At 34.1% G+C, this 12,424-nt stretch overlaps 2 protein-coding genes across 2 annotated transcripts; one reads left to right on the top strand and one right to left on the bottom strand.

Annotated features, from left to right (window-relative positions):
• The first annotated feature begins 1,733 nt into the window (after positions 1–1,733).
• Positions 1,734–3,613, top strand: LOC100251421 (uncharacterized). The gene is made up of 2 exons (XM_002280574.4): positions 1,734–2,245; positions 2,508–3,613. Exons 1-2 carry the CDS (start codon positions 2,134–2,136, stop codon positions 3,356–3,358), a joined length of 963 nt encoding a protein of 320 aa, XP_002280610.1. The 5' UTR covers positions 1,734–2,133; the 3' UTR covers positions 3,359–3,613.
• Positions 3,614–3,729: 116 nt separating this feature from the next.
• On the bottom strand, positions 3,730–11,203 carry LOC100256563 (protein BREAST CANCER SUSCEPTIBILITY 1 homolog). Its single transcript, XM_002273799.5, has 14 exons — positions 11,039–11,203; positions 10,366–10,419; positions 10,184–10,254; positions 9,497–9,610; positions 8,430–8,917; positions 8,066–8,176; positions 6,832–7,920; positions 6,572–6,672; positions 6,054–6,240; positions 5,836–5,936; positions 5,595–5,721; positions 5,343–5,508; positions 5,098–5,216; positions 3,730–4,439 (listed from the first exon to the last, which is right to left on the bottom strand). The coding sequence occupies exons 1-14, from the start codon at positions 11,092–11,094 to the stop codon at positions 4,089–4,091; spliced, it is 3,135 nt and encodes a 1,044-aa protein (XP_002273835.2). The 5' UTR covers positions 11,095–11,203; the 3' UTR covers positions 3,730–4,088.
• Positions 11,204–12,424: the final 1,221 nt, after the last annotated feature.

The following is a 12,424-nucleotide window of genomic DNA, read 5'->3' as shown; positions in this document are numbered from 1 at the left end:
AACCACTATAAACTCTTGTGTTTGCATTCTCTCTTCCCTACTCTTTAATTTATATGCAATTGTCTATATATTGATTATTATATACTTGCATATAATTGTCTCTTGCATTCACTTGTTTAAATTTGCGAAAAGAGACCATCACCCTATTCACCCCCCCTCTAGGGTGATTACCATAGGTTGGATTAGCCTCAAATTTCTAACACTTTCAAATAATAAATATTTGTTATAAAATATCATGGTTCAAAAGATGGATATGAAAAAGAAATTCTTTGTCACCTTAAAACCAATAATTTCTCAAAATATTGAAAATTAACATGATATGAGGATTAAAAAAAAAAACATATATAATAATTAGTGTAAATAAATCTTCAACATTTAAGAATATTCAACTAAATTAGTTTTCATATATCAAACAATTTTAATTCCATGATAACACTAATTAAGAACTTTTGTAACATGAGAAAACCAAAATTTTGGGTAAAAATTCTTTAATTTCTTATCATATAAAACTTTATACTAAAATTTTGAGATGATTTCACTTACTTCCTTTGAGGTTTTATCTAAATACAATTAGCCTCAATTGATTTGAAAATTTATCAAATACTTCCCTCATTTTAAATTAGAATGAATGCGAATGAAATTGTCAAATAAGAAGGATATGGGAGACATGTAATGAAATTATCAAGTGCTAAGTGTATTTAAGCAAAACCTCCTAAGAGGCCAATGAAATTAACACAAATTTTGATGATAATTTTCGGTTACAATATTTCGATATTTTTTAAATAATTTAAGGGAAAACTGACTTAACAATCATATTAAAACTATTTAAAATAAGCAATTATATAAAAAGACATATCTAAAACTCTAAACAAACCAATATTAGAATATTTAACTCTCGTGTAATTGATTTTTAATGATCCAAAGTTATATGAAATATTATAGGATTGAAAGCAAATTATTTTCTTAAATTTTAAATAAAAATAATTAAAATAAATGAAATATTCATAAAATTTCTTTAATATTCTTCCTTATTATTCAGTTTAATATATAAAATGAAGTTTTATATTTATGATATTTACACCTCTTATATTGTATCAACTAATTTATATTATTTTTTAAAAGAATGTTAAAATGTATTAGAGAAATTAAGGAATTGTTAAAAAAAATTAAATTTTTTCTATAAGAATTACAAAAAATTATTAAAAAAATCCTATTGAGATTTTTTTGCAATCCTTGATTGTTTTAAAAAAAATCATTTGAAATTTTAAATTCCTTTTTGAATTGTTTTTTTTTTTTAAATTCTAGTACAAAAATTATTTTTCTTTCTTCAAGACCTTAAATTACTTCATTTATTAAATTACAATGTCTATTAATTATTTGTAAATCATGAAAATTTTTAAGTTTAGGATTCAGAGCCGGAAGTCGAGATATTATGTATCATCCCAAAAAATCACTTTAAGGGTATGACAATTATTTCATACCTCAAATTCAAAAACTTGTAGAAATGACTCAAATAATTATCTTACAAAAATATATTAAATTCCTCGGAACTCAACTTCAAAAAAATCTAACACATGGATCGTCCGTTGGGATTGCTATTACACATGGAACCTCGGTAACACACGTGGTAATAGTTGATTGGTGGCGATTTTTCTGTCGAGAAAGTATCCTTATATTTAGATACAAACGACCAAAAGAAAAATGAGGGGAGAGATGCAGATAAATGGTAAGAGGGTAGAGCTGTGGTGTCATATGAAGTCAAAGCAACCAACGGACGAAGAAAAAGTCGAGCAATCACCAAAAACATCGCAGAAATAATCAACATCAACCAACCACATGTCACATGACTGCTCAACAAAAGTGGAGTATTACATAAAGAAAGGGTTCAACAAAACTCACAGAAAGAGAGAGAAAGGAGAGGGTGCATATGCCCCATGCAATCTCTCTTTTTTGGATCTCTCAATCTGCTCTCAAATAATATATTTTCTTAATATAACCACCCTTTTTTAATTTCTTTCTCCTCATTTTCATATCTATTTTCATGATTACTTCTGCTTGTTTGATCTTTGATCATACTTCTTTCCTCTTGAAATTTTTCTCTCTCAGATTCTCCCTTCACTCTCCTTGGAAAACATGAGCCGGGTTCGTGCCATTTCGTCTCCTGATTTGCTTCCTTCTTCCTTGAATGATCATACCAATCACAACCAGAATATTCAAGATCGCCCAGATGATTTGAGCTTAGAAGGTGATTACTGATATTTGCTTCTATGATATATTTTAATTTAGAATGCAGATGACCATGCTATGTGTTCTGGGTCTATGATATGATCAAATGCAGATGATCAGCTTCTTCTTTTTTCACATTTGGATTGGTAGTAATTTGGCATTCAAAATTAGCGCATGATATGAAGGAATTCAAGAATTGTGTGATGGATCTTGCTCGTCTCTTCACAAAATGTAGGCTGCATTGAAGCTTTCTTTGTTTGTGTTTCTCATTGTTTAATTAGGTGTTTCGACAAATATAAAGCTACTGCTAAAACTGATCCAAGATCACAATGAGGCATGCGCGAAAGACATTAACGATGAGCGGAAACTACAGAGAGTGGCAGGAATGATGACAAACATTCTTGATGATGTTAAATTCAGAATCCAAAAGTGCCAAACTCTTAGCAAGAAACGAGAGGCGGAGCTCAGGCGGTGCAACACTGACCTTAGGCCTGGCCATGTCCCCAGAGACAAAAAGCCTACTGAAGCAGGAGGCGAGGAGAAACAGAAGATGAAAAAGGAGCTGAATGCGAGCTTGGCAGCACAGAAGAGCCTTGAAATAATGTGTTCAAGCTTGGGGAAGGAGAAGGAGATTATGGCAACAGAACTTGCAAGGAAGGTCCAAGAATTGAGTGGGACAGAGGAGCTTGTCAATGACCTCAAAGCCCAAAATGAGATGCTGTTGGAGAAAGTTCAAAATTTTGTCGCTGAGCACAAAGAGGTGGAAACTCTAGGAAATGAAGCCCTCCAAGATCGTAACAAGGCGCTCTCAGAGAAGCTCCTCAAGTCCATTGATGGGTATCGATCCTTGAAGAGGAAGTTGAAAGAGGCCCAGGAGGAGAATGCAGGACTTCACATGACATTGGAGGAAGTGGGGGTGGATGTAGCAGCTGGCCTAGACCAAATCCGTAGCTTCAGGCAGCGGATCATCACAGGGAATGAACAAGCAGTGGATATTGAAGAGGAAATGTCGGCATTGGCACATATGTTTGAACGCTTTGAAATCAAGGCAACAAAGCATAGACAGAAGAAAAGTGAGTGTGTAAAACCAAAAGTTGTGATTAAAGCCAGTAGCCCTTCAGTTCTCGCATGAGAAGCAAGGACTAAGAAAACAAAGTGACAATTGGGGCTCTGCTAGTTTTGTTTTTTCCTGTCAAGGAAAATGCAAATTATCCCATAGTTTGGAATTTTAAATAAGAGGTTGAGTGTTTGTAATTAGTGACCCAATAACAGGTTCAGCATTCCAACCTATATCCCCTGCCCCGGAATAGTTGTGTAATTCCCTTTTTTGACCTTATTCCCCCATCTTGTATGCCATTGTTAATGAGAAGATTTTCTTGAATTCTTCTGACACTTTCCATTTTATGCATCCTTGAGCAGGATTCTGGTTTCTACTTACTCTCAGGCTCACAACCACAATACCAAAGAGTGAATGCTGTTTGGAAACAGGATAGGAAGCACAGCTAGAACTGAGAATTTGTTCCAGAATTCTAGCATTAAAATCCATCATAGCATACATAGCATTCGTTGCAGAGGTAGCATACAAAAGGTTTCCACAAAAGCCTCTTTGATGATGCATCCATTAATATACCTAAATATTCATGCATACAACAGGATACAAGATGGTGAATTTGTCAAATACTGCTTTGAATTGCTCAACAAGATACTTCAGGCTCATAATATTCTCAATGTTGTATCTGAAGCAAACTCCCAGTTGTAAGATATAGACATACCATAACCTTTACATAATATCACCAGCCAAGGGTACCATTTACTTTTGAGAGAATAAAGGATGAAATTTAATCCCGAATCAAGAAAGTCTATTACTCAGAAACATTTTGCACCTGGCAAGCAGCAATGGAGTTCAGAAACCATGAATTGCTTGCTACTTTGGCTCCGGTTGATCTTGCAAGGGCCTCAGCTTCAGATCGGCGGCAGGTAAAAATCTGATTCTTCATGTCAGGACCACACTTCTCAGGCAGTTCAAGGCTGTAAATTATGAAAGTTTCGTATATGGAGGATCCAGATGATAGAGTTTCCTGGTTTCCCAAAATGGGTTTTCTATGTAAAACAGTTCCTCCAGCCGCAATTACAAGATCTTGTAGGTAGCCCTTGTATGAAGGCATGAAGTCTCCAAAGAAATAGAACTTAAAGCCATTGAAAAGCTTTGGTTGCTGCGTGGAATAAAACTTGTTAATAAAATGTCTAGTTCTTTGTGCATGCAGACATATATAAATACCACACAAAGACATCATTTTCTCAAGCTTCGGAATCCACATTGAATAATGAAGAAAACTTCAAATTAGCTTATTTCGTGCCTTTGAGTGGTGAAAGGAGAAACAAAGGGAAAACTGATCATATGACCTAATAAGTGGAAATTTATTGTCATGATAATACATGATGGTATTACTGAACCACCTTCAAATTTCTGAGAAAGATCATGCTAAATTACAAAACTCCCTGAATTTTGATCTATGGCATACCACAGATTTCAGAATAAAATTGAAAATCATTTGGTAGGACAAAAGTTACCTCAAAGAATATAGAAATATATATCACACCATTAAGACTTATATAAGAAGATGTTTCAGATGGGCCAAAGTTACAAGTATATCAGAATAAAATTGAAAATCATTTGGTAGGACAAAAGTTACCTCAAAGAATATAGAAATATGTATCACACCATTAAGACTTATATAAGAAGATGTTTCAGATGGGCCAAAGTTACAAGTATACCTACAAATAGATTGATTCAAGGGGAGTCTAAATAACAAAATTAGTCTATGCGAGATGCAATTGAAAGATAATCAAATGATGGTTACAAGAAATAACCTTATTCAGGAGTCTTAGTCTCCCAAGTCGAGGACCATCTCTGATTCCATGAATGTCAATACCAATTTCATACTGCTCCTCTGCAACAGGCTCCTTCGCTTTCATGCAAGCTTTAATCCCTGTAAAAAAAAAGTAATAATAAAAAATCAAAAAGATTAAGAAAAGAAAACTCAGTGTATATATGTATACACTGGAGCTCTGAGATACTGATCCATTGTGTAAGAAAAAAAAAAACTAATACTAACACTCAGTGTTCAGAATCCACTTTCCCTCCAAGATACCCATCAAAAATTTTAGGGTTCTTCTGCATGCTCCATTTTCATCTGTTGATGCAATGACATGGGTGATACCTGGACCCCATTTCTTCAACACTGTAACTCCAGATAACCTCTCAAATTCTGAAACAATATCCTGCCAATTCCAATGTGAAGTTGAGAAAATATTGGAATTATACTTCCTAAGATTCAAGCCTAAACCTATTTAGATGTGTATTTTACCTTCTCTGCAACTGTGAGAGCTGAGCAACAAAGGACCAATTTACCAGGTGATCCATGGGAATTCCAGCGCTGACTAGTACTGATGTCATGTTTAACAGCAACTTGAGCTCGTTGAATGTCTGATTGTCTGGAAAAGAATGGAAAAAAACAAGGCATATAATGAGATTTTTATATTGCAGAAATACTTGAAAGTTCACTCGCAGCAACTTTTAGAACGAGTTTTATATAAATGTCAGTGTACCCTTTTGTACTGCATTTCTTTCTAGTTTTTGCTGGAGGTCCAGAAATTTCATTTGGCAACTTAGAAGAGGCATGAAGAGGACACAACATGACAAAGTTGTCCTGTAGCACAATTAAAAAAATGAATAGGTAGATACATCCCATGATAAAAAGAAAAGAAATGACCTGATGTTCTCTATGAATTTTTTTAGACAGCATTTCAATCTATTTAACACTTACAGTATCCCATCGACATTGTGGGGTTAGCTTTGCACAAGGAAAATGAAAGCTTTTGCGACAACTCTTCTCATAGCAACCTAGAGCTGCCCCTTTGATACCACAGCAGCAGCATGTAATCCTCCGACTTCTTGTTAATTCAGCTTTGAGATTGACTGCGGTACCATCCTCAAAATAAACATTAGGGGCCCTGCACAAATTTGTTTAATGGCTAAACCATATCAACAACATGGAGCTTGTAAACATTAGAAGCAAAAACTAATTGCTGAGTTTTAAAGAATGATTCTTATTGAGTTTCTTTACATAAATCAGAAGTTCCATAAATTCATAGAGATACAATTTTTTGAGTAAGCATTTCACCTGACTTCTTTTGATTTCATATGACATATTGACATAAAATTGAGGCATCTTGATCAATAGTAAAATGATAATCCTATTTGATGTATTCTGGTTCATAGTAGAAAAAATGCATCTGTATTACATGCTGATCTGAACATATCTGACAATTAAGGATATTATACCATTCTGTGCAGTTCCTGTGCGAATGTATGATGTTAGATCCTCCATTGTGATCTGCTGCAATGGGCCTCCCATTGAAGTAGTGGACCATCTCTCCTGAAGCCTGTAATTTTGGTTGCAGATTTTACAAAATAATAATAAGACAACGAAAAAAAGAGGGAAAAAAAAAGAAGGTATTTTGTTGGTATAAGCATTCAAATAACAGACCAGCATATACATAAGGGAAAGAGATGCATATATTTGACATGAAGGCAAGGCATACCTCTGAATCTTGAGCAGAATGACAAAAAGCACAACTAATTTTATTAGGAATGCTCTCACATTTCCGCAAAGCCCCTCCACTAGTGGCAGAAAGAGCCTTCTTTGCTGTTGATGAATAATCAAGAACTCTGACTTCAGGATTGCATTGATTGTTATTAATTGGTTGGGTACTCTTTGCAGAAACCTTGGTATGGCCTTCTTGAGTGTCATCGATCAACCCATATTTTGAGATATCATCTGTTGAAACCTTCAACTTTTTCGAAGGTCTCAATCTTTTATCACGCTTCTGATTAACTTTACTAATTATTCTGCCATGTTTGCTGGCTTTCTCACCGCGATTAGAAGCTTTCCCATCATCAGCCATAGGCAAAGAAACACAAGGTGAATGGGAGAACATATCATAATTTATTTGGTTTGGGGTAATTGCACCTTTCTCAAGCATGTCATCCTCAGCAGATTCTAACTTCTGATTTTTAGATCTTACAGTATGACCTTTCTGGCTCTGGGTGTTGACATTAGCACACCTTCTGCCCCTTTTCTTTAAGTTAAGATTTTCATCACTGACATGTTTCTTAACTAATGAAGCAGGCAATGCAGTAATTATATTCTCATCATCCTGATTCAGAGATTTTGATCCAACAGATACGCTGGAAACATTTTCTGGTGCTGCACCAGTAGCATTGTTATCAAAGCAAGCCTTCTCACACCCTTTGTGAGTTTTTTTCCTCAAATTTGAACTGCCATCCTTGTCACAATCTTGTACTGGAATAAAATCTTCAACTACACTCTGTGCATTAATATGGATTCCAAGAACTTCATCAGCACCTCTCTTGGCACGTTTCTTTTGACCCTTTTTATTTGATTTCCTACCTCTCTTTTTGGATATTCCAATCCCATTTTGACCATTGGCATTTTTGGTTTCTGGGGAGGACATAGCAGGCAATCTCATAGCTGCACAGCCTGTTCCTTCTTTGCAGTTCATGCCAGTCATGTTCTCTGTTCTAGGAGCTTCCTCTTCTTTAGTTGCACTCTGTGAATCTGGTTTATTTTCCCCTTTTTGAATTTCATCAAATTCATCAGAATCTGGAACCTGCATTTCACTTCAAATTTCAGTAATGGCAAAATGACAAATGCACATGGCAAGGTTTTCTTTTCTGAAATTAACAAAATATTAAGGATAATATATTTTTAGGAAAAAAAAAAAACACCTGAAATACAAAGAGATGATGCCATACCTGCATTTCCATGGGACTTGAACAGAGCTCAGGGGAGCAAGCTCTTTGTGTCCATTCAAATATCTCACTATCAAATGGGTCTGCAACATTGAATTCGGTATCCACCTTCCCCTACATAACATTATCAAGGTATGACAAATCAAATTTAAGTTATCAAATCACTCCAGTTTTTGCAATGGCTTAAGTAATATGTAGAAATTGAATATCTACTATTTTCAGATTACATGTCAAAACAGCTTATTAACATTTGGTTAAAGACATAGAACATCGACTGCTTTTTACTACCCCCTCTACCAAACATTCTTTGTAAAGTTTACAAAGAACTTCCAAATTAAGTCCATAGTGCAATATACTGACTACTTACTTTTGGGGTCAATTCAGAAGGCATTTCATCATCTGAACCCTTGATATCACTGAAAGAAGGAACATTTGGCAGTGATGAGCTCAAGGTAAGATCCCCATCCATCTGCTGACTTGAGTTTTCTACATCTTCATCCTCTCGCAACCAGAAAAAAGGTGAAAATACCAGTTCTCCATTGTCATTTAGAGCAGGTTTCTCATTTAGTACAACTGAATTGTTCTTAGGCCCACCTTTGCTCATTTCACTCAAACCACCATCCAACTTTGCAGGCCGTTTGGGGGTTTCTGACAGAGGATACTGTGGCACCTGAACCCTTTTCTTGCCTGGAAAGGAAGGTTTTGCAGGATTGAGACCAGAATCTTCTGGATTGGTTTTAAGTGATCTTTTTGGTCCCTTCCCTTTCAGTTTTCTTTGATTCCTTGCTCTCTCCTCACTAGCATTATCTGCTTTTTGTCCCCCACAATTTTGATCACCTTCAGTTTGCTGTTTATCTTTAAAATAGAGACAAGGCACAACAAAAGAGAAACATGTAAGATAGAGAAACACTGTAATCTCCCTCAGAGATAAACAGGCAGAATTCTCTCAAGCCAGATAGAGATAAACAGGCAGAATTCTCTCAAGCCAGATAGATATCTTCTACAAGACTACAACTGAACATAAAAATTGGTGTCCAAATAAATTGCAGTTTCAGAAAAGGAATAATCATGCAGACTTAATGATACAAAATAGACACAACTGCAGCAGACATGACTGTGAAGAGCAAAGCTCAAAACAAATCTTCAACTGAATTCTGAAACTGTTTCTGTATTTCATAAAAACTAACATTTCACAGTCAAAAAATTTCCTGACAGGATCTCCATGCATAGTAATGCAAAGGATGGGCAGTCCATTCTTTTTTGGCTCATAAATGTCATATTCAAAATATTAGTTAAAGGGAACAAAAATCCCATATGTTAATGCACACATTCATTCAGTCATATCGATTTAATTCTTTCCTTGTTTTTCTTATCACTACAACCTATCGATCCCACAACACTTACACATTCTCATATTTGGAATGCATGTATCACCTGATAATTTAGTTGATGGTGCATTCTGAGTGACAAAAACATTGATTCCCGAAGCAGCTTCCATGCTTTTGTAGATGCTGACCAAGCTATCCATGTGAGGCACAGGGCGAACCTCTGCAGCAAAGGGTATAAGCAAGCATACAAGACAAAGAAACTTAGAGAAAAAGATCTAGCAACAACAAAAGCAAAAAGATTATTTTGATTTGGATGAATGGATTTGGAGTATACATTAACTTGTGCAATTTAATTTAATGAAAATGATAAACCAGAAAAAGATTGAAATGGTATTTTAGAAAATGGCATGAGAAGCCTGTTTTTTGTTCCTGAAGCATTCAATAGGTCTTTGCCACCCAAGGTCTTTCTTGTGGGCATGGCACATGTTACAAATCAATAGGTTTTACCCATTACAAATTTATAATGGATTCATTATAATTTCAATTAACATGGTTACATTTGCCTAACCACATACATCATTGCTTTTAATGCTAACAGTCATTTATCTATTTATCAGTTATTAACTGCTAAAAATTTAGCCCCTTTAACATGACATTCAACAGTATATTTCAATGATGAAAATTCTTTCCCTTGTAATATCAATTATCCTATGCAGATAGACCCAAATATGTGCATGATACCAATCTGACTGCTTAGATTTCATAACTTTTTATGTACAATGGCTATGCATACCTCGACGCCCATATGGCACTTTACAAACTGGGCAATTTGAACCTGACTTCATTGACTTCATGATACATGAACTGAAAACAACCAAAAAAACACAGAACGAGGTTTGCATTTCTCAATTTTAAGAACAAATAAACATATAGCCAAAAAAGAAAAATGACACGAAATGAACAAGAAGAGCTTACTTGCAGAACACATGATTGCATGTAAGCGAAACTGCAGAATTTAGTAAACTCAAACTGCAAAATGTAAACAGAACATACATTAGAGATACAGGACACTATAGCCCCATAAGAGAATGTCACACTCGTAAACTTTTAAGGCAAAATCATGGAAACCCACAAAAAGCAAATTGATGAATTAGAAACCCAAATGAAAAAAACGACATTGATTCAATACATATGATTAGGGTTCCTATGTAATAAGGATATAGCAACCAACTAACCAGGAAAAATATTGAAGTTAAATGTTAAAATAAAAATAAATTTTGAAAGAAAATTGATAAATACAGAAGCACACACGTTCAGGTTTCTGGATTACACAAAATTTCTTGATAAATCAACAGCAACAACCATAGTAGAAGTTGTGCCTTGTAAAATTGGCCATTCTGTTTGGTTACTCGGAAAATGTGGGAAATAGATAAAAATCTCTGAAAAAATGAAAACTTCCCATTGTTCAGTACCCGAGAACACAAACGGGCTCGACCCAACTGAGCCAAACACAACAGAAAGCACAAAAGAAAACAGATTTTGACTTGTTTTTATTTTCCTCTGGCTCCTCAGCAACCAAACGCAGGTGAATCAAATGAGAAGGCAAAGAAGAAAGCAAGTGGGGATTACAGAGATAATGGGTAGTTACCAAATGGGGCAGTTGAGTTCTCTCCCCATCCTCTCCAGGTGTGAAGAATCGCCCATTTTGCTGCAAGCGATTTGGAGAGAGAGGAAGAAAGATTGAGGAGGAAGAAGAAAAATGAAGGATCCGAATACGTTCTGAAATGTAAAGAATTAAAGGGATGGAGAAACAAGTGGCGCCACTTTTGATTTTGGGCTTTGGGGGTTAGGACCTTTTTCAAAATTTCAACCCGCCAATCTGACTCCGCTTCACCCGCCACACTCGCTATTAATGTTATTAACTTATTATTATTATTTCCTTGCTTTTGCCTTCGTTACTATTAAACATTTAAAAGTAACTTATAAAAAGCGTTTTAAATATTTTTAATATTTGAAAAATTTTATTATTAAGGTGTTAAATAGATCAAAAACGTTTTATAAAATTACTACCAAACATACTTTTATTTTTATTTTTACTTTAATTTCCCTTTCACATTTTTATTTTCCATTTTCTTAAGGGGGTGTTTGGTACGTCGGAATAGGGAATGAAAATAATATTTTGTTTCATTTCCTATTTCTTAGTGGAATGGAATGAATTTGATGATTTCATTTCTAACATTTGGATGAACTTAGGAATGCAAGATTGGAATGATTATTTGTTTTCATTCCAATGTTTGATAATAATAGGAATGGAAATGAAAAAGAAATAAATTTACAATAATATCCTTACATATAATTTAAAATATTTTTTTTATTTTTACTTTTATTTTAAAAAAATAAAATTTGAGAGGTTTTTTGTTATTAAATAATAAGACTAAAAAATATATATATACTCAATAAATAAAAAATTAACCATAAAAAATCATATAACCCTAATACACAAATATTCAATTATTATTTTTATTAAAAATTTGAATAATTTGTCATGCTTAAGTAGTTATAAAATTATATTTTTTTAAAAAAATTATTTATTATAATATTTAAATTCGGAAACGTAGCAGATTTTCTGTGAGACGGCAGAATCCATAGCTTTAACTAGGAAAGGAAGACGCCGATAATAATAAACAAATGGGAAAAAAAAACCAAAAGTTTTGTTTTTGTTTGTTTTTTTCTTTTTAGTTTTTTTCCTAACCATTAAAAATTTTCAATATTGTAAACACGTGAAATCGAAAAATCTTTTTTCAACCATTTCAATTTTTCTCTCCAGTTTCCATTAATACAAGATAAAGAAACATCAAAGATTCCAAACATAAATTAATAAAAAAAAAATTAATCGATTTATAGAGAAGAAGAAACACATATAAAGAAGTAGAAGAAGAAAGAGAAAATAAGGTAAACCTGATCGAAAATGTAGAAGAGAGTTTTCAAAACCTAGTTGTAGCAAACAATGACGAATCCTAGATCCAACAATCAA

The sequence above is a fragment of the Vitis vinifera genome, chromosome 10 (assembly GCF_030704535.1).
Source record: "Vitis vinifera cultivar Pinot Noir 40024 chromosome 10, ASM3070453v1".
In the NCBI taxonomy this organism is placed as follows: domain Eukaryota; kingdom Viridiplantae; phylum Streptophyta; class Magnoliopsida; order Vitales; family Vitaceae; genus Vitis; species Vitis vinifera.
This window is presented reverse-complemented; position numbering and strand designations above follow the sequence as displayed.

Bases quoted from the DNA above. Each gene is read 5' to 3' on its own strand.
- LOC100251421 (XM_002280574.4), top strand. From the start codon at position 2,134: ATGAGCCGGGTTCGTGCCATTTCGTCTCCTGATTTGCTTCCTTCTTCC. The intron at 2,246-2,507 runs GTGATTACTGAT...TTGTTTAATTAG, and splicing joins AGATGATTTGAGCTTAGAAG to GTGTTTCGACAAATATAAAG.
- LOC100256563 (XM_002273799.5), bottom strand. From the start codon at position 11,094: ATGGGCGATTCTTCACACCTGGAGAGGATGGGGAGAGAACTCAACTGC. The intron at 6,241-6,571 runs GTATAATATCCT...AAATTTGTGCAG, and splicing joins CACAGGAACTGCACAGAATG to GGCCCCTAATGTTTATTTTG. The intron at 5,217-5,342 runs GTTAGTATTAGT...TTTTTTTTACAG, and splicing joins GTGGATTCTGAACACTGAGT to GGATTAAAGCTTGCATGAAA.